The sequence below is a fragment of the Elephas maximus genome, chromosome 25 (assembly GCF_024166365.1).
Source record: "Elephas maximus indicus isolate mEleMax1 chromosome 25, mEleMax1 primary haplotype, whole genome shotgun sequence".
In the NCBI taxonomy this organism is placed as follows: Eukaryota; Metazoa; Chordata; class Mammalia; order Proboscidea; family Elephantidae; genus Elephas; species Elephas maximus.
In genome coordinates, this window is record NC_064843.1 from 12,179,663 (window position 1) to 12,202,088 (window position 22,426).

The 22,426-nt window shown below is 44.6% G+C and overlaps 1 protein-coding gene across 7 annotated transcripts in view; it reads left to right on the forward strand.

Moving 5' to 3' along the window:
- Positions 1–334: 334 nt before the first annotated feature.
- The window catches only part of LOC126067740 (zinc finger protein 343-like), a 213,047-nt gene continuing 190,955 nt past the window's right edge, over positions 335–22,426 (forward strand). For 4 of the 7 annotated variants that reach the window (XM_049869921.1, XM_049869918.1, XM_049869919.1 and 1 more), the window contains exon 1: positions 335–653. Coding sequence is in view for 2 of the 7 variants with exons in the window: in XM_049869924.1 (XP_049725881.1) it covers positions 4,605–4,647; positions 4,831–4,886; positions 8,593–8,719; positions 13,990–15,653 (1,890 nt within the window). In the remaining 5 variants the exon portion in view is untranslated. Of the gene's footprint in view, positions 654–4,393; positions 4,648–4,830; positions 4,887–8,592; positions 8,720–13,989; positions 16,254–22,426 lie in introns of those variants that run through there. The other 3 variants (XM_049869924.1, XM_049869920.1, XM_049869923.1) reach the window with 3 other exon arrangements.

Sequence of the window (22,426 nt, forward strand, 5' to 3'; positions counted from 1 at the left end):
TTTGACAGAACTTTGACTACAGAGGAAAGCGCAGGAGTTGAGGTTAAGGGCTCCCCTGAGACTTCAGGAGCCTGCTTTGCTTTCCCGGTCTGTTTCCCGTAAGGAAAATGAGGCTGGGAGGTGCGTGGCAGCACGAGGCCAGGCCTATATGGAGCTCATGGGTGATGAGGTGTATGTTTACGCTGCCTACGCCCAGGGAATTCAGTTCTGCTTCGGCAGGAAAAGTTAGCGCAAAAGCCAAAAGCCAGCGGCCCCAGCCAGCGCGCTGGGCGGGTCAGGCACGCCGACCGGAAGTGCCTGGTACGCAATCCCGCGCGCCAAGGGGCGGGTCCGGAAGTCGCCCGCGGAAACCGCTGTGGAGACTTCTCCCGAGTGTAGCGTTTGAGGCGGGCAGGGACGGAGACTTCACTGGGGAACCACTAGGGTTTGATGAGTGGGTATTTTAAGAAGTGACCAGAGAGGCTGTCGCCCCAGTGGCTGTCGTCCGGGTCCGTGACCCGCGTGGCTCAGAAGCCGCTCCTGTGACGGCCAATGGGAGCCGCAGGCCGCGAGGATTCTGGGGACTGTAGTTCTGGGGGAGTCCCGCGGCCGGTGAGTGGAGGGACCGAGCGAGACCCTCAGGGTCCCCGACCCCCGGGCGTCTTTTCCCCGCGGTAAGGAGGGTCGGGAAGGGTTGGGCCTAGCGTTAGGGCCCGAGGTGGAGCTCGGCGGGAGGGGAGAGGGCCCGGCGGCGGGCGGGGGCTGCGCTCGGCGGTTCGGCGCCTTCGGTTCCGGACGCTCCATTTTTGGAGAAGGGGGCGCGGCTCGGGATGTACATGTGAGGCTAGGAAATTGGGGGAGACACAGCCTTGAATCCTTGAGTTGCAGGTGGCTCCGTGGACCTTCCGTTCCCGGGTTGGGGCTGGGGCGAGAGTGACCTAGAACTTCATATTTCTTTTTTGAAGGCGGTGGAATTAGTCTTAAAAAAAAAAAAAAAAAACCACTGCCGTCGAGTCGATTCCGACTCATAGCGACCCTATACGACAGGGTAGAACTGCCCCATAGAGTTTCAAAGGAGCGCCTAGTGGATTTGAACCGCTGACCTTTTGGTTAGCAGCCGTAGCACTTAACCACTAGGCTACTAGGGAATTCGTCTGGGACAAGCAATTCCCTAATGGAGACGGCTGCTCTGGTCATGCATTCACGGGGTTAGTTGGGTTATAGGGATGAGTTCAGCCGGGGCAAAGAGACAACACCCACCGTCGCCCATTGTTGCAGCCACTGTGTCCATCATCTCGTTGAAAATCTTCCTCTTTCTGGCTGACCCTCTGATTTACCAAGCATGATGTCCTTCTCCAGGGACTGATCCCTCCTGGTGACAAGTCCAATCCCTTTCATTTTTATGTTTTCCAATTAGGGGGTGTGGCTGGGGCTATGAAACCCCAGGGTTTTTTGGCGGTCCTCAATTCCTGGGTCTTAGTGAGAATCCAGGATTTTATCATGGTTCTTTGGAAAAACTGGCAGCTCTTTCCCTTATCCCTGAAGAATTGTTACCTTTGCCCTAGCTCTCTGGAGAAGCAACTTGGTCGAGCAGGAAGGGGACTCCCAGCTTATTTTCTACCCCAGGGGGTTTGATACTTTTTCCTAGGGGAGTCCCTGTGTTGATTGACATTTCCTGGATAAGCTTGATGGTTTGATACTTTCATCTGGCCTGGGCTGGTAATTAACGAGACCCAAGTTAATTGACATTTCATGGGTAACTGAAGATTGGTTGAACTCTGGTCTGGTGAGAGAGGCCCTGTCTTGTTAACTAGTGAGGCTCAGGGTGTATAAGTGACCGGAAAGCACAGATTTTTGAGGCCCCCTGGTAAAGAGACAGAGATGCTGACTAAAAGCTGAGCTGGCAGAGCCATGTGGGAGCTGAGTGGCCTGAAGCTGCTGTGCTGGCTATGAGCTGAGCCAGATAGCTACAGAGAGGCCTGACAGCGGAGAGGCTTGATAGCAGAGAACAGGTAAGAGAGCTGAGCAAGCTGCTACACTGGCTGTGAGCTGGGCCAGTTAGTGACAGATGCCCTGATGGCAGACAGCTGTCCTGATTGGGCAACTGCATGCTGAGTTGTGTACTGTTACTTTCAACTTGCATACTATTCTGAGTTGTCCCCTGAGTTTATCCCAATAAAACCACTTAGCTGTAAGTACATTTCATGAGTTCTGTGAGATGTTGCAGCAAATTACTGAACCCAGTGGGGGAGAGGAGAATACTGAGGTAAGAGGGAGTAGCTGGCGCCAAGATGAAGGACTGGCACAGGAGCTTGGAGAAGATGGAAATCTGGCATGTATTTAATCTCCACCTCATAGGAACGAACCAGCTTTGTATTGGTTTTTATTCATGAAATTAATTGTTTCTTGTTTATGGTTCTTCATGTTTCATTTCCTTCCTTCACTCCCTTTCTCTGCTGTTTCCACTGGCCATGTTCCAAATAGAGGCTGCACTGTTGGCCTTGGCCCTGGAGTGAAGATGACATTGAGCACAGTTACAATTGACACATGATGGACATGGGACCTGAGTGAGAAACAAGCCTTTATTACTTTGTCACTGAGATTTCGAGAGGTTGTTTCTTACTGCAAAATAACACAGCCCATCCTAAACAATACCAACCCTTTCCTCCACTTTACTCTGAGGGTCTTGCCTTCTTCAGGGTGAGTTTTGTACCGTATGGACATCTGGTCACTCTGCTTTTTCATGTAGTCATTTTTTCAGTGGGCGTTATTTTAGGCATTGGTGAAGAGAAGGGTCTTTAGAATGAGAATCTTGCATTCTGGGCTTGACACCAGCAATTGTTAGCTGTATGGCCTTAGGGACAAGTAAACCAACTTCTTAATGCTTCAGTTTTCTCCTCTGTCAAGTGAAAATAATAGTGATATCTTCACCTTGGCCATGTTGTGAAGATTAAGGGAACTCTGTTTAGTACGGTAAATGCTTTATAAATGTTTGCTGCTGATACTGTTATTGCTGGGAGAAGGAGAGGTGTATTTCTCAGGTCAGACCAAGTTGTACTGCAATAACACATGACCCCAAAAACTCAGTCATCTAACCTTAACCCAACACTGTTCCTCATCCTTCATGGGTTGGTTTTAGCTCTGCACCATGACCTTTTGCAGCAGAACCAAGGCTGAAGGAGAGCCCCTTTTGGGAACATACTTCTCTCATCAAAAGAGGAAAAAGAACAGAGAAATGGCGGAGTCCTGCAGCACTTGGAAATCCCATTGTCACTTTCACTCACATGCTTGCTCAAGGCAAGTCACAAGGTCAAGACTGAGGTCAGGGTCAGGGAAGCATAATCCTTTTATCAAGAAGGGGAAAATGATAAAATCTGCCCACAGAAGCCTATTTTATCCTAATCAGTAGGATTAGCAAATTACCAGTGCATTTCTTACAAGAAGCTCACATTCTAGTAAATACAGTGATTTAAGTTAAAAAATTGCAGTATGGTTTCATTAAGGTGATGTGTAGGTTGGACAGAAGAGGGAGTGAGCAGCTCTGCCAAAGGGGTTGGGGGATGAGTCAGGAGAGCATCCCCAGCTAGCCTTAAAGGCCGCGGTAAGGAGTCCCACCCAGAGGTACCTCAGAAGATAGGCCTGGCAGTCTGCTTCCTAAAGGTCACAGCCTTGAAAGCCTTATGAAGGAGTTCTACTTTGCACAGGTGAGGTCACCACGAGTGGGAACTGACTGAACAGCAGCCAACAACAGCAACAAGGCTGCAGTCGGATGTAGGCACGTGGGCTAAGGTCCTGAACAGGATGCTGAGGAGCTTCTAAGGTGGCATAGCTCCTACCACCATCTGCCTCCTCTGGACCACATGAGTGGAGGACTTGACTGATAGGGTCATGTGGCGTATACTCACAGAAATGGAAGGTGAGGTGTTATTTATGCAGAAGTTGTTGTGAGGCCTGAAGGGACTCAGTTCAGACCCCAAACTCCTCAGAGTGCAGGGACATAGGGAATTGAACGCAGCTGGAACCTTGGCTGGGGGAGTCGGAAGCTGACTACTGCTGCCCTGATGGGCCTGGAGGGAGATCTTAGAAGCTCCTCCTCCACAGGCTTTAGCCTGTGTTTCCCCTTCTCTCTGACTCAGGTAGCAGAAACTGATCTGGGACATGGAGCTTGAATCTGAGGTGTGGGACAAGAGGGGTGCAGTAAATTGTGACAGGTAAGGGAGAGTGTCAGGGAACAGACTTGAGGGCTTGTGGGCTAGAAATGAATAAAGGTAGGAAATCCAGAGATGCCGAGTAGACTGAGATTTTGTGATTGTTGAGTGAGACGGGTGAGAGAGGACAGGATCCCTGCTGAGGGGACAGGGGTTTAGCACACAGTGAAGGATCCAGCAGCATTAGTTTACTTCTCCACCTACAGGTCCTGGATGCATGGAAATGAGAGGGCTTTTGTAATTGAGGTTTGAAGAAGTCACCGCAGGCAGCAGAAATCCATCTTAAGGTGAAGTAACTTCCATCTGGCCCTGTGGCAGAATTTCAAGGCAGTCACTGGGGCCATTAAATTGCCTGATCCTTCAGCCCGGGGAGAGCAGGACTGGGAGAAAATTTTGTCTTCAGAGAACAGGGAAGGTATGGAGACCATGAAGAAATTGACTCAAAAACATGAGGCTAAAGGTAAGCATTGTGTAGGGTCTGGAGAGGTGAAGGGGGTACCAAGGTTCCAGGTTCAGGTGAGAGAATGCTCCAGTGGCCACAGCTGAGTGAAGTGGCTACTTCCTTCCATCCCAGGGCTCAGAAGAGCTACTCTGGGAACATTCTGGGAGGTCTGCTTTCTCACAGCTTCTCTTTCTGCCTTAGGTTTGTTCTCTAAGGATACTGACTGGCCCCAAGAGAAGAGGAAGCCCAAAATACTGGTGAGTTCAAATTACCGTAGTTTTCTGAAATGGTACCTCATTTCCTAGAGAATAGACATATATTCTCTGTCTTTCCAAGGCAGAAGGTGATGAACTTTTAGGCGTTTCATGCCTTCGTGTCAGGTACCCCGTTAGACATTTTAGAATGGTTTCTCCATTTTTGCGTTTTATTTTTATTTTTGGAAAATATGCCCAAGATTAATATTAAGATCCAGGAACCTCTAAGAATTAAGGAATATTTTTGAGAAACAATGAGGTTATTAAAATTTTTGGAAGTACTATTAAATTTCACTACATAATCCATACATGTAACTATCTAATGATAGCATCTTGTATACTGGGCATGTTTTTACTTTTTAATTATTGAATTTTAAAACAAATACCCACTAGCATAATAAAAATAGATTCTCATTGGAACACTTCTACGCTGCTGGTGGGAATGTAAAATGGTACAACCACTTTGGAAATCGATTTGGCGCTTCCTTAAAAAGCTAGAAATAGAACTACCATACGATCCAGCAATCCCACTCCTTGGAATATATCCTAGAATAATAAGAGCCTTTACACAAACAGATACATGCACACCCATATTTATTGCAGCACTGTTTACAATAGCAAAAAGATGGAAGCAACCAAGGTGCCCATCAGCGGATAAGTGGATAAATAAATTATGGTATAGTCACACAATGGAATATTACACATCGATAAAGAACAGTGAGGAATCTGTGAAACATTTCATAACATGGAGGAACCTGGAAGGCATTACGCCGAGTGAAATTAGTCAGTTGCAAAAGGACAAATATTGTATAAGACCACTCTTATAAGAACTTGAGAAATAGTTTAAACTGAGAAGAAAACATTCTTTTGTGGTTACAAGAGGGGGGAGGGAGGGAGGGTGGGAGAGGGGCATTCACTAATTAGATAGTAGATAAGAACTACTTTAGGTGAAGGGAAAGACAGCACACAATACAGGGGAGGTCAGCATAATTGGACTAAACGAAAAGCAAAGAAGTTTCCTGAATAAACTGAATGCTTCGAAGGCCAGCATAGCAGGGGCAGGTGTCTGGGGACCATGGTTTCAGGGGACATCTAAGTCAATTGGCATAATAAAACCTTATTAAGAAAACATTCTGCATCCCACTTTGAAGAGTGGCGTCTGGGGTCTTAAATGTTAGCAAGCAGCCATCTAAGATGCTTCAATTGGTCTCAACCCACCTGGATCAAAGGAGAATGAAGAACACCAAGGACACAAGGCGATGACGAGCCCAAGAGACAGAAAGGGCCACATGAACCAGAGACTACATCATCCTGAGACCAGAAAAACTAGATGGTGCCCGGCTACAACCAATGACTGCCCTGACAGGGAACACAACAGAGAACCCCTGAGGGAGCAGGAGAGCAGTGGGATACAGACCCCCAGTTCTCATAAGACGAGACTTAATGGTCTGATTGAGACTAGAAGGACCCCGCTGGTCATGGCCCCCAGACCTTCTTTTGGCCCAGGACAGGAACCATTCCCGAAGCCAACCGTTCAGACATGGATTGGACTGGACGATGGGTTGGAGAGGGATGCTGGTGAGGAGGGAGCTTCTTGGATCAGATGGACACTTGAGACTATGTTGGCATCTCTTGCCTGGAGGGGAGATGAGAGGGTGGAGGGGGTTAGAAGCTGGTGGAATGGTCATGAAAAGAGAGTAGAGGGAGACAGCAGGCTGTCTCATTAAAAAAAAAAAAAATTCTCATTAGGGGGAGAGTAATTGGAAGTGTGTAGCAAGGTGTGTATGGGTTTTTGTGTGAGAGACTGACTTGATTTGTAAACTTTCACTTAAAGCACAATAAAAATTATTGAAAAATAAAAATAGAATCTCAGATATCATCATGTAGCTTCATCATCTTTAATGGCCAGTCTTATTTACAGGAATATGATACTGTGTCAATAAATCTGAAAATATCAAATGTAAAATATCAAAACATTCACTTTTCCCTTCTCTCTTCAGTTCTGACAACAGCTGCCCACATGGCACTTCTTTCTCTGACCCTGGCCACCTGGAGCTAGGTCAGTCTCACAACTTAAAAGGATACTCTTCTTCACACTGCCAGATAGGCAGATTCTAGACACAGGTTTGAGAGCCCACACGACACCCTCACTTCTGAACTGCTGACTGCAAATTTGGGGTGTCTGTTCTCCCTTCTTGATACCAGCTGCAAGTTTGGGAGTCTCCTCCTGAGTTCCTTCATTTCTGACCTGTTGGCTGCCACTATTTCTTTGGGTTTGATAATTTGCTGGAACGACTCAGAACTATCAAAAAATGCTGTATTTATGATAATAGCTTTATTATAGCAAAAAGTGATATAAATAAAGAGACGCATAGAACAAGGTCTGGGAGGATTCCCACTGCGGAGCTTCCATGACCCAGAAAGGGATATGCTGCCATCTCACATGCACTGCTGTCTCACCAGCCAGGAAGCCCATGGAGCGTCTGTGCCCGGATCTTCTGTTGACTTCATTACACAGCCCTGATAGATTTCATCAGCCCCCCTCCCTCCCCTGAGATTAGCGGGACTTTGAAAGAAGTGATGTGATTCCTGACTGATCTTGATGCGCACCTGTGTGGCATTTATATTTGGTACTTTATGTAATTACAGTTAATGTACCACGGCAACTGAAATGAATTATTTTGTTGGAGGACCAGGGTTATTTAAACCATGGTAGCTGAAATCCTTGCATACTGGAACTATGCAAAGTATGGAGTTCCTGTATTTAAAGTGGGTGAATTATCAAGCAAATGGATTGTAAATTATACCTCAGTAAAGTACTTGTAGGAGCCCTGGTGCCGCAGTGATTAAACATTCAGCTGTTAATCGAAAGGTCAGTGGTTCGAACCCACCAGCCATGGGAAGAAGATGTAGCAGTGTGCTTCCGTAAAGATTACAGCTTTGGAACCCCTTTAGGGCACTTGCACTGTGTCCTATAGGGTCACTATGAGTCAGAATCGACTCTGGTGATGGGCTAAAGTGCATTGTTTTTAAAAATTAAGTTATCTGTAAATGTCTTTTTCTGGAATATTACTGTCATTCTCTTGGCACTTATTTTGCGTAGATGAGATACTACTCTACCTGATGAGTGAAGTGTTAAGGACTTTATTAGAAGAGGACATTAAAATACAGACACAAAGACAGTGACTTTACAGATCCCATTTAGTTCCTGAACTCCTCAGAAATGCTCTGTCCAGACCCCATCTGTTCACTCCCACTTTTCTCTGTAGTTGAAGTTTCCTTCCATCTTCTCCTTTAAATCTTCACCGTCCCTTCATGCCCAGCACAAGCCCTACCTCCATGACGCCTTTGGCTCTTTTCTAGCCCGTCCCATACTCTCCTGTCTTTATATTCCTCCATTATGAATTCTCAGTCACTTCCCTGAATACTGCTTAGTGCTTTCAAACTGATTCACACAGCATGTCTCCAGTGAAGCCATAGGTGTGCGAGGGCCAGGATGGGTTTTGTGCATGACTTGTGCTCCCACAGGTTTTATCCCAAAGCCAGGTGTATAGTCGTGTCCAGGAGAATTTGATATGGGGAACTGTGTTCTCTGAAAAGACCTAGAGGAACTTCCTCAAATCCAGATTCTTGAGGGCCACCAGTTAAACTCCTCTCACTGGGAAAATTGATGGCGATTTGCTGTGCATTGATTTATTGCTTATGGTAGGAACCTGTTACATTTGAGGATGTCACTGTGGTCTTCACGGAGGCAGAATGGAAGAGACTGAGCTCTGAGCAGAAGAACTTATACAAAGACGTGATGCTGGACATTTACAGCAATCTGCTCTCATTGGGTGAGCACGTGTTCTATTCTTTTCCTTCAATAATTCAGTAAATATTTATTGGGCAGCCATTATGTGCCAAAGGATGCCTGGTGGTACAGTGGTTAAGCACTTGGTTACTAACAGAAAGGTTGGTATTTCAAACCCACCAGCTGCTCTGTGGGTGAAAGATATGGTATTCTGTTACCTTAAAGATTTATAGCTTTGGAAACCCTATGGGACCTTCTCTTTCCCGTAGGGTCTCTTGTGAGTCAGAATCAACTCGATGGCAGTGAGGTTTTTTTAGGTTTCAAAGGTTTTCTTTGGGCTAAAAAGTTTGTGTTCAACCATTAGCCTAGAGGTTGGTGATTCGAACCTATCCAGCAACACCAAAGAAGGTCACCTGGACATCTCCTTCCGTAAAGATTACAACCAATAAAACGCTATGGAATAAATAAAATGAGTAAGAAAACAAAAACTAAATCCCATGTAACAGTTCTACTCTATAGGCGTGCAGTGGCTCTGAGTTGGAATCAACTTGATGGCAAATGGTTTTGTTTTGTTTTTACTATGTGTCAGATAACGTTCTAGGTACTCAGGACACGTTAGTAAATGTAATAGTTGGAAATTCCTGCCCTCATTGGGCTTACCTTTGAGTTTAAGGAGAGAGATAAAAAACAGTGAACTTTATATACAAATTAGGTTCCCGTTTAATAATTTTTATACACATTGTTCCTTGACATTGGCTACAGTTTTCACAGTGTGTCAGCATTCTCATCATTTCCATTCTTTTGGTTCTGTTTCCTTTGATCTAGCTTCCCTTCTTCTCCTTGCCTTCTCTTCTTTGACTTTGGGTAAATGTTGACCATTTCGTCTCACATAGTTCATTGTTTTAGGGACCACATTTCTCATGGGTGAGATTGTGTTTTTTTAAGTCCATACGTTATTGGGCTGAAAGCTACTTTTCCAGTACTAAAGTAGCTGTAGTGCTGAGTTCACAGGGTAACTTAGGGCAGTAGCCTTGGGGGTTCCTCTAGTCTCTGTTGATCCAGTAGGTCTGGCCTTGTTTTGTGAATTTGAATTTTGTTTTACAATTTTCTCCTTTCTCTCATTGTATCTGGGACCTTTTATTGTGTCCTTGTAGTAGCAGTAGGCAGTGGTAGCCGGACACCATCTAGTTCTTCTGGCCTCAGGTTGGAATAGGCTGATTCGTTTAGTCTGTTAGTCCTGTCGACTGATTTCTTCTTTGAGTCTTTGGTTTCCTTCATTCTCTTTTGCTACAGGGGAGTAGAGACCAAGAGGTGTATCTTAGATGACTGGTTGCAAACTTTTCATACCCTAGATGCTACTCACCAAACTAGAGTGTAGAACATCTTTATGAACTATACTATGCCAGTTGACTAAGTTGTGTCCTGAGACCATGGTCTTAAGCCTTTTAACCCAGTAAACCAATTCTGTGAGTCGTTTGGATATGTCTAGATAGTCTCGTAACGGTGCCCCCATGTGCTTTATTGCATATATGAGTATGTATGCAGCATGCACAAACATGTACATGCATATACCTACAGGTAACACCAGTACCTGCACGTATCTGTACTTGCGTATACCTTCTTATACGCATGTATACCTACATACCTGCCTGGATAGCCACATACATATTTTTTGGTTGTTTCTCTGAGATTACCTTTTTGAATAATTTTTCCCTTTTGGAACCATACTAGTGTTTGATGTACTCAAAGAAACTAAGTCAACAAAGAAAGGGGGGAAAACCCTAAAGTAGAATACAAAAAGAAACAAATCTAACTATATTTCAAGTAAATAACATGACCACAGTGAACAGGGAGAGAAGAACCCAATTAACTTTTGAACAGAGAACTTTGACCATGTCTTCATTCTAAAGCAAGGGTTGGCAAACTGCTGCCCAAAGGCCAAATCTGGCCTGCCACCTATTTTTGTAAAAAAAATGTTCAGAACACAGCCACTCGTTCATGTATTGTTGGTGGCTACTTTCATTCTGTTACGGCAGAGTTGAGTAGTTGGAACAGACCGTGTAGTCTGCAAAGCTTACAATATTTACTATTTGATCCTTTACACAAAAAGTTGGGCAGCTTCTCGTCTATTGACAAAAAAAAAAAAAAACCCTGTGCATAAATCTTGAACTATATTTTGTGTATTTGTCTTTTGTATCCATATGGGTCAGCTATTCTGAAACCATTTTCTTTGAATTTTAAAATTAAGTGAATGAATAAATATATTGATATTGGGAGCCAGGTTTCTCACTATTGGAGAAGGAAGATACAAATATGGAATGGGGAAGGCTAGGAAGAATCTGGATTTGGATTGGAATTGGAGGTGTCAGAAGTTTTTAAAAAATATTTGGAAATCACACACAAACACACAGACACATACATATAAACACATACAATGCACACAAACACCAAACAAAAAAAAACCCCAAATCCAGTGCCATCGAGTCGATTCCGACTCATAGTGACCCTGTAGCACACCAGTTAAATTTGAGTCAGTTCTATATAAATGTAACGATAGTGTGCCATTAAGAGCCCTGAGGGTGCACCAGTTAAATGTTCGGCTGCCAACAAAAAGGTTGGAATTTCAAACCCACCCAACAGCTCTGTGGGACAAAAGACCTGGTCAGCTGCTCCCATAAAGGTTACAGCCAGGGAAACCCTGTAGGACAGTTCAGGTCCGCCACCTGGGGTTGCTATGAGTTGAAATCGACTCGACGGCACCTGACAAGGACATTGTGCCATTAAATGTCCTGATTGTAATAATTGTAGTGTGGTTAATATAAATAAATATAATTGTTCCTTAGAAATATTAAGGGGTAAAAGAGCGTGATATCAAAGTTCCCCAGAGTAGCCTCTGTTGGCCTAAATGATCTTTAGTGAAACGACACTTTTACTTATAAGGGTGTAGAATTATAGTGAGTTTAAGGGGTTCCTTTAACAAGGGTGTTAACTGTAGTGAGCTTGCAGTTCCCGTGTTTAATACAGAATAGACACAAAAGAGATTCTTTCTCCCACTCCAATCCTCAGAGACGTAGAGTGTAACAGGCTGTAGTCTGAATGACCTGGTGCGCTTGTAGGTAAGCCAGAGGGAAAGCAGCGACAAATCACAGGTGGTCAAAAGGCCAAGACTGAGAGTTCAGCTTGCAAACTCTGGAGTCACCACATGGTCTCACAGGAGATTACTGGCCAGAAGTAGAAACAAACCAGAGTTAGATCACCCAGAGAACCTGAGTAAATAAACTCAGAGAGCACTCTGAGAGAGCGCCCAGAGCCTGCTGAGAGACTCAGCCATGACAAGGCTGCCAGGCCCCCGGATCTGAGCACGTTTGAGCGGCTCAGTCCCAGTGCAGTGTTATTATTAATTTGGCAGTCCAGCAGTCCCAGCCCAAGCAAGCAAAGTGCAAACAGATAGTCAAAAACTAAAACAAAGATCACTTAGAGGGTTAACAAATAAAAAAGCTGAATAAGCATTAATTACGATTGTGCAATCTGTAATTTAGATTTATTTAATTCATAATTTCTATAACCACTATTGCATATTGTAGTGAAAGGTGTTCCTTTATGTGGCCTTTTGCCTTGGTTCTTTGGAAAAACGGAGGAGTTTGTGTATGTTAACAGCCAACCCCACAGAGATTTTTTTCAGGTAGAAGGAAGCAGGAAGAGAAGCAGCAGAAAGAAGCAGAAAGAAAAAAGAAAAACAGCAGAGAGAGAGAGAGCAGGCAAGGAACCTCCTAAAAGAGCTGTAACACGGGTCAAGGTCTGTAACACTAAAGACAGAGAATGGCCTGGTAGGGGCCTGGTGGCAGAGTCGGTGGCAACAGACGGCAGTGCAAAAAGGAGCCTGTCCTGAGGGGGCCAGGAGGAAGCCTGCACTGTCGAGAGTTGCTGAGAGAGCTGTCCTGCACTGAAGAAGGGGGACTGTCTGCTGGCTTCCTGATCCTGACCCTGATCTGAGTTGTAGCCTGCTGATCTTGCTCCCAAGTTGTAGCCAGTTCTTTAATAAATCACTTAACTGTAAGTATGGTCTGTGAGTTCTGTGTGGCCATTACAAAGGATTATCTAAGCCGTAAGAGAAGAAGAGAGTGCTATGGGGAGGACGGCTAGAGTCAGAATTGGTAAAAATGTTGGAAGGTGGAAGTATGTCTGACCACCTCATGGGAATCAGCTCTGGGCTGATTCTAGTCATTATCCCTTCTGTTGGACAGGTTCAGACGCTACTGCTATGCCATTTTCACGCATATACTATCTTCTACATTTGGAAACCCACCAGATGAGTCACATTTTTATGTCTGTCTGTTCCTTTTTATAGTAAAAGATCATGAAGGAGATTTCTGCACAGGTTGTAGAAATATTTCGAACTACTAGCAAAGTGTTATGCGCAGTGTATATCAAATGTGTCTATGGCTTAGAGGGTTTTAGTAGAAGAAAAAAGCTAACTGTAACACAAGTGGGAGCCCTGGTGGCTCAGTGGTTAAGCATTAGGCTGCTAACCAAAATGTCGGCAGTTCAAATCCATCGGCCGCTCCTTGGAAACTCAACGGGGCAATTCTACTCTGTCTTAGAGGGTCACTATGAGTTGGAATTGACTCAATGGCAATGAGTTTTTTTGTTTGTTTTTGTATAACAAAGTGTTAATTACGTCTGATACTTACTTGAGACGTTCTTAGTCAGGCTGACATGTTGAAGAGGTTTTTGGTGTGGGTTATCTGGATTGCAGTACCCAGACCCACTGCCATCGAGTCAATTCCGAATCATAGTGACCCTGTAGGACAGAGTAGAACTGCCCCATAGTTTCCAAGGCTATAATTTTTACAGAAGGAGACTGTCATATCTTTCTCTCACAGATCAGTAAGTGGGTTCAAACCGCCAACGTTTTGGTTAGCAGCCAAGCCTTTTGATCGGTGCACTACCAGGGGCCCTTCTGGATTGTAATACAAAGTGTAATTTGTAAAAATGGAATATAAATGAATTATTGGTGAGAAACAAATTGTGTTGTATGTATCGTCAATTAAAAGTGTGGCAATAAATTGTTAGTTGCGTCAAATCAATTCCAGTGGATGATGACCCCATGTACGCAGAGTAGGACTGTTCCATAAGGTTTTCAAGGCTGTGACTATTCAGAATCAGATCGCCAGACCTGTCTTCTGAACTGCAAACCTTTTGCTAGTAGTCAAGTACTTAATGGTGCCACCCAGGGACTCCAGCAATGAGATGCTGTCTGTCATAAGAGAAGAACAGTTACGGCCACTCTAACGGAAACCTTTCTCTTTTCAGCAGAACCAGAGCCAGAACTCTACCCCTGCTCCTCCTGCCTTCTGGCTGTCTCCTGTCAGCAATTCCTCAGCCAGCACATGCTTCGGATCTTTCCAGGCTTCTGTGCACAACATCACTTCCATCCAGGGCATTCCAGCCCAGGGCATCAGAAGCAGCCAGAGTGGCAGGATTCTGATAACAGCTGCTGGAGGGAAAACACAGAAGGTCACGACAGAGAAGTCTCCAGACCCCTGAGTGGGAGGACAGGGGAGGGAGAGACTTCAAGGGTGTTCTCCAGCCCACCCCAAAGAGAGTCAGCAAGCCCTGGAGAAGGCAACACAGAGGTAGGGATAGAGCCCAGCTCAGGCCAAGGGGTAGAGTCTGTGGAAAGAGGCAAAGGGTTGAAGGAATTAGAAATGTCAAGATTAGGAGCAGTCATCTCTAGAGAGGATGAACCAGACTGTGGCCTGAAGTCAGACTTCACACACCAGAGGTCCCTCTCACAGGAGAAGCCCTATGTGTGTAGAGAGTGTGGGCGAGGGTTTACCCGGAAATCAGTCCTCCTCATGCACCAGAGGACACACACACGGGAGAGGCCTCATGTGTGCAAGGTGTGCAGGCAAAGCTTTAATCGGGAATCGGGCCTTCTATTACATGAGAGGATACACTCAGGGGAGAAGCAATATGTGTGCAAGGAGTGTTGTCGAGGTTTTAACCACCAGTCAACTCTAATTAGACACCAGAGAACACACTCGCGTGAGAAACATTACTTGTGCTTGGAGTGTGGGCGAGGCTTTAGCCGGAAGTCAGGCCTTTTTCTGCACCAGAGGACACACTCAGGGGAGAAACCACATGTGTGCAAGGAGTGTAAGCGAGGCTTTAGACGAAAGTCAGATCTCCTTATACACCAGAAGACACACTCAGGGAAGAAGCCACATGTGTGCAAGGACTGTGGACAAGGCTTTAACTGGGAGTCAAGTCTCCCTTTACACCAGAGGATACACACAGGGGAGAAGCCACATGTGTGCAAGGAGTGTGGGCGAGGCTTTACCCAGAAGTCAGTCCTCCTTATGCACCAGAGGACACACTCAGGGGAGAAGCCACATGAGTGCAAGGAGTGTGGGCGAGGCTTTAGCCATAAGTCAAATCTCATCACACACCAGAGGACGCACTCAGGGGAGAAACCTTATGTGTGCCTGGAGTGTGGGCGGGGCTTTAGCCAGAAGTCAGGCCTCATTGGACATCAATGGAAGCACACAGATAAGAAGCCTTATATTTGCAGTGAGTGTGGCAAAGGCTTTACCCAGAAATCAAGCCTCCTCATACACCAGAGGACACACTCAGGAGAGAAGCCTTATGTTTGCAATGAGTGTGGGCGAGGCTTTACCCAGAAATCAGTCCTCCTTAATCACCAGAGGACACACTCAGGGGAGAAGCCATATGTGTGCAAGGAGTGTGGGCGAGGCTTTAGCCACAAGTCAAATCTCATCACACACTTGAGGACGCATTCTGGTGAGAAACCTTATGTGTGCCTGGAGTGTGGAAGAGGCTTTAGCCAGAAGTCAATCCTCCTTACCCACCAGGGGACACACTCGGGGGAGAAGCCATATCTGTGCAAGGAGTGTGGGCGAGGCTTTAACCGGGAGTCAAGCTTCCTTCTCCACCAGAGGACACACTCAGGGTAGAAGCCATATGTGTGCAGTGAGTGTAGCCGAGGCTTTAGCCAGGAGCCAGTCCTCACCAGGCATCGTAAGACACTCAGACGAGATGTCTTATGTTTACAGTTAGTGTGGCCAGTGCTTTAACTGTAAATCACTGCTCACACATCAGAGGACCCAGAAGCTCTGTGTGTGCAGGGAGAAGGGGCAAGAATTGGGGAAAAGGCACACTTCATTATCGATCAGAGAAAGCCCTTTTCTTTTTTGGGGGGAGAAGCATGTGGGCAGGGAGAATGTGAGGTGCTTGTCTTTTACCAGAAGATACGCAGGGAGAGCTGTGTGGCAGGGTCTGGGTGGGACTTCGTTCTCCTGTCCCTCCACAACTGACTTAAAAGGACAAAATGTTACCACGACAAACCACAACTTCAGCCACCTCGGAGGGAGTTTCTGGAGAAGCTTCCGGACCACCTGTACGAGGTGGCAGTGTTAGTAGTAACAAAATAGACTACTTTTCTGCATCCTGCAACCAAATAGAATAGAAAATTAGAATGTTTTATTTAATTAAGTAATCTAAGAATGGCTGACTTGTTTTATTTTCATATACCATTTCTTTCTGATGCTTTGTTGTCTTTCTCTTTGTAATAAAATTTTTCTTTAGTAAACCATAGCTCAGGCTCTGTTACTCACCTGCCTGAATGGTACATGGAAATCAAATACACACTTCAAGTTTCTTGAATGAATTCAACCCATAAGAAAAAATAAGTCCTAAATATATTTATCGAAGAATCTGATCCTTTGCATGGGGAGAGCAGTGATCTAGGTTTTGGAGACAGATGCCAGGCAAAGGGACGGAATGTCCTATATCCCCAGGGACTTAATTGCCTCTTCTCCTAAATGATCATTTTTTCTGTTACTACCTTCTTCTGTTGACTTCTATGAAAGCTCCCTTGCCTGGTTTTCCTTCTTTCTGGTCTCTGTTCTGATCTGCTGAATCTTCTCCACCCATCAAAGTATTGCTGGTCTCTAATGCTCAGTTCCTGTCCTAGCTCCAAGGTCCTTTTAACCATCCATTGTCCCTCACCTTGAAGTCACCTTTCTAGGGCCTTCCAGGTTCCAGGGTCAGGTCTTTTAACTATGCCCAAACTGTTTTTCAGTCTTGTTGCCTTGGGCTTCTTGGCTATTCCATATGTCAGGTCAGCAATGATAGGTCTAAAGACCCCTAAACAGATTTCTAATACCAGGTGTAAGGACCTTTAGCAGTGTCCTCTCTGCCCTCCAATCCTAGGACCCAGCCCTGCTAGTGACACTCCCACATTATTGTAATAACTGCTCTAAGACAACCTAATCATTCAGCCTCCACTGTTTCTCACTCCAAGGACCTGGCCTTTTAGCCATGCCTGTCTAGTGCTCCTCATTGGGAGCCCAGATTGTCCAGTTTTTTGACAAGTCTGCATATCCTGGCTCTTAACCAGCATCCTGGGGAAATAACTATCCACAGGAAAGGACTTGCCTAGGCTGCAGCAAATTTGTTTGCCCAGTTGGAGTTTGCCAGGTCCACAGAATGGGTATCAGAGTTTGAGAATCAAAAAAGCATTGAGTGTTTTTGACACTTCATCAAATCAAGGCATGGAAAAATGTCAAAGGAGTCACTGGCCCCACAGGTTATACCCACTCTAACCTTCAAGTCAGCTTTCCAGAGGATCCTGAGTCCGCTCAGGTGGGGAAAAAGGGTGGGAGCACCTGGGAACGTGGGCCCTGTCCTTTGCCACATTTGGCCTAATGCACCTTGGCCAGCACTCCCTCCATAACACCAATACTCTGTTTCTGGTCAGAACTGGAAGCCACAGGGAAAGTGATCTGGATATTTAATCTCTAGGGGTTTGAGGAAGGAGGAGTCCTGATAATCCCAAGGCCCCTTCCGTGCATTTGGGAAAGAAATGCAATCAAAACCAACAGCTTCCTTGGGGAAAAAAGGATGATAATAGAAAACCGTGCAGACTATTACCCAAATCTCCCATTCACAGTAGCAGCCTCAGCCATGCCAAGGGAAAATAGACTTTCTCCTAGCCTAGCAGAGGCAGGGGCAAGGAGTTATCTTTCCAGATCTGGCAAGGAGCTTCCCCAGACTACTGCTCCCTTCCTCCTTTGTCTCTCAAAAGGTCTGCTGGAATCAGGCCCCCATCACTCCATCCTAGAGAGAAGTAGAACTGAAGTGTGCTGAGGTCTCCAGCAGAAGGAAGAGTGAGGGAGGGGCAGTGTTGTCAAAAGGGAGGTACGAATGCCCTACTTGCCCAAACTTTGGCTTTGGTGCCCAAGTAGGATTACCTTAGTTTTTGTGTTAGGATCCAACGGCTTATTTCTGACATTTGGTCAGTGATTTCAAACTCAAATGCCTGCAGAGCCCAGACAAGTCCTATTAATGGGGGAACCAAATTCAGATTGGAGGTGCGGAGTGGGTACTTTGAAAAATCAGGAAACTCACACTGAATTTGCTTCATGGCATCTGCCTGTGATGGTTAAGGTTATGTATCAGCTTGGCTGGACCATGGTTCTCAGTCGTTTGGCAGTGTGTGAGAGCAATCTAAAATCTGAGGCAAAGAACCCATACAAAACAAAACACTCTTACAATGGTATTCAAAGAATTTTTAGGGAAATTCATGATCAGAAGGGGAGAATATGTGAAAGCAGTGTAAAGTTGGAGACCCTTGGTATGACTAAATTTCTGACTCACGTGAATTAATTTGCCCCTATCCTGAGTCAACAACTATGTGGTTAAGCTTGTTTAAGTATGTGATAAGAATATTCTAAAAGGATTGTGACAAAAATATTCTGTTCTCAAAAATGTTTATGCAAAATGTTATGAAAAAAATCCTTATGCAAATTGGCTTTAGGAAGATTTACTCGTGACATTTTGCAAACCCAAGCCCTCATGTGTAAAATCCCCCTCTCTTTTCGAACACAGGAGCGCTTCCCTGTTCCCTTCTGGAACCATTTTATTTGACAGTAAAACCCTTTGCTTTCTCCTTAGCAGGTTTAAGGAGCCTTATTTTACACCATGACAGGCAATTACGGAATGATGTGATTTGACAGATACGTAATGATGTAGTCATCCTACATTTTGTAGTCTACTATAATCATCCCCCATTTGTCACATACATCCAATGTATATGGACGTTCTAGCAAAACGTACTGGCTTGCTTTGGATCCTGCATCCAGCTCATCTTCAACTGACCTCTGGTTCTTGGGACTTTAGCCAGGAACCTGCTGACTTTGTGATTCATCAGCTTCTGCAGCCCATGAGCTTGAAGCCTGACATCTTATTTGCTGATCTTGGGTTTGTCATCCCCTACAACCATGTAAGCCAGGAGAAACCTTGCCTTAGGCTGGATTTTCTAGAGGAGCAAAACCAGTCAAGTGTATATGTCTATATACAGAGAGATTTATATCAAGGAAATGGCTCACACCACTGTAGAGGATGGAAAGTCCCCAGTCCATTGGTCAAGCATCAGCTGGAGGCTTCCCATGACTCACATACCTCCATGGGCTGATGAACAGATTCTTCATTCAATTTCAGCTCAAGGTGTTAGGAAACAATAGAATATTTGGTTAGTTCGCTGAAGCACAGATTAAGCAGTGACCTATATTAAATGAAGTTGAACAAATCACACAGGGAAGACAGCCACATGAAGACGGAGGTGGGGATTGCAGTTATGGTACCGAAAGTCAGGGAATTCTTGGTGACACCAGATGCTGGAAGAGTCAAGGAAGGATTCTTCCCTAGAGCCTTCAGAGGAGCATGGCCCTGCCAACACCTTAATTCCATACCTCTAGCCTCCAGAAGTGTTGTTTTAAGCCACCCAGTTTGTGGTAATTTGTTACGGCAGCTCTAGGAAACTAACACGAGGATGCTGCCCAGATAGTAGTACATGCCCATGGGGAGCTTGGTTGGAATTGGAAAGGTGAGGTTGGAGCATGGTTTGTAGAGTGAGGTCTGCATCAAAGGACCATGGTAGCAACATGGTAGAGGCTAATGTGAAGTGGGGGCCACTGGTCTGTCACTGAAAGGGTCCCTGAAAGCATGTTTGCTGTGACTGCTTCACTGGTGTGAAGGCAAGAAGAGGCATGAAGCATGGGTCTGACTCCACTATTAACCATCTCTGTGTCTTTGACACTCGGCGTCCTCAGCTGTAAAATGAGCCTCCTAGAACAGCATTGTCCTTCTCAAGCAATTACTGCTGTAACTGCAGAGACTGATCAGATAACTGGTGTAAATGCAGCCCAAAGTGGTGTGTGCTGGTTTTCGAATTCAAAGATAGATAGTTGTATGTGTAATGGAACAGAGTTTCTTCACCCACTCCCACCCCAGCCCCTTTTCCCCTCAACCTCTGTGAAAAGAAGGTTTTTGGTGAGACTAAGTAGAGAAAGACCATGTTAGCATAGCAATAAGAGCTCAACAGAAGATTTCAAAGGGCAGCTTAAGAAGACAAAGTAAAGTATTATAATAAAATGTGCAAAGACCAACAGAAAACCAGCAGTGAAGAATACAATTGGCATTTTTCAAACTGAAAGAACTGAAGAGAAAACTCCAGCCTCAGGTTGCAATATTGACAGATTCTACAGGAAAAATATTAAATGACGCAAGAAACATCAAAAGAAGATTGAAGGAATACACAGTCACTCTTCCAAAAAGAATTGGTTGATGTTGAACCATTTCAGGAGGTAGCACATGATTGAGAACTGATGGTGCTGAAGGATGAAGTCAAGCTGCACTGAAGCCACTGGCAAAAAAACAAGGCTCCAGGAACTGACGGACTACCAACTGAGGTGTTTCCACAAACAGAGGTAGCGCTGGAAGCACTCACTTGTTTATGCCAAGAAGTTTGGAAGACAGCTATGTGGGCAACTGACTGAAAGATCTATATTTGTGCCCATCCCAAAGAAAGGTGATCCAACAGAATGCAGAAATTACTGAACAATATCATTAATATTCACAAGTAAAATTTTGCTAAAGATCATTCAAAAATGGTTGCAGCAGTGCATCAACAGGGAACTATCAGAAACTAAAGCTGAATTCAGAAGAGGATGTGGAATGAGGGATATTGCTGGCTGTGTCAGATAGATCTTGGCTTAAAGCAGAGAACATCAGAAAGATGTTTACTTGCATTTTATTGACTATGCAAAGGCATTCAACTGTGTGGATCATAACAAATTATGGATAACATTATGAAGAATGGGAATTCCAGAACACTTAATTGTGCTCATAAGGAACTCGTACATACACCAAGAAGTAGTCATTTGAACAGAACAAAGAGATAGTGGTGGCTTAAAATCATCAAAGGTGTGCGTCAGGGTTGTATCCTTTCACCATACTTTTTCAATCTGTATGCTGAGCAGATAATCCGAGAAGCTGGCCTGTATGAAGAACGCAGCACCAGGATTGACAGAAGACTCATTAATAATCTGAGATATGTAGTTGACACAACCTTGCCTGCTGAAAGCAAAGAGAACTTGAAGAACTTACTGATGAAGATCAAAGACTACAGCCTTAAGCATGGATTACACCTTAACATAAAACAAAAATCCTCACAACTGGACCAGTAAGCAACATCATGACAAACGGAGAAAAGATTGAAGTTGTCAAGGATTTCATTTTATTTGGATCCACTATCAATGCCCAAGGAAGCAACAGTCAAGAAATCAAATGATGTACTGTATTGGGCAAATCAGCTGCAAAAAAAAAGATGTCTTTAAAGTGTTACAAAGCAAACATGTCACTTTGCGGACGAAGTTGCACCTGACTCAAGCCATGGCGTTTTCAGTCGCCTCATATGCATGAGAAAGCTGGACAATGAATAAAGAAGTCCAGAGAAGAATTGATGCCTTTGAATTACGGTGTTGGTGAAGAATATTGAATACGCCTTGGACTGCAAGAATGAACAAATCTGTCTTGGAAGAAGTACAGCCAGAATGCTGTTTAGAAGCAAGAATGGCAAGACTTCATCTCACATACTTTGGACATGTTATCAGGAGGGAGCAGTCCCTGGAGAAGAGCATCATGCTTGGTAAGGTAGAGAGTTGGCAAAACAGAGGAAGACCCTCAAAAGGATGGATTGACACATTGGCTGAAACATAACAACAATTGTAAGAGTGGCACAGGACCTGGCAGTGTTTTGTTCTTATGTACATAGGTTGCTGTGAGTCAGAGCTGACTTGATGGCACCTAACAACAACAAAAACCTGCAAGTTATGGGCTACTACTTCTACTGATGTTGGTTGGGCAATATCAGCTGAACCAATTAAGATTCAAATACATACCTCTAAACCCTTACCTATAATTTTCCAATACCCTAAATTTTTTTTTTCTTTAAAACAAGAAGCTAAGGAAGGACTTATTCCTATAATTCAAAGCTTTTTGGCTAAAGGCTTAATAATTCCTTGCACTGGTCCTTGCAGCACTCCAGTTTTCCCTTTTAAGAAACTAAACAATCAGGGCTGGAGATTTGTACAAGACTTGTGTACTATTAATTGTATTTAATTCTTAAGAGTCCCCATAGTTACTAACCCTCACCTGCACCTCTCTAACATCGCCCCTGAAGCAACTCACTTTACAGTAGTTGATCTTTGCAGGGCTTTTTTTTTTTTTTTTTTTAATAGCATTCAGATGCATCCAGACAGTCAATATTTACCTGGTCTGTCTTGCTGCATGATTTCCCCAAGTCCCCCACCTGTTTTGTCAGATTTTGCATGCAAGTTTTCAGACTTTACTCAGGTCTACATTATTACAATACATTATTACCGAT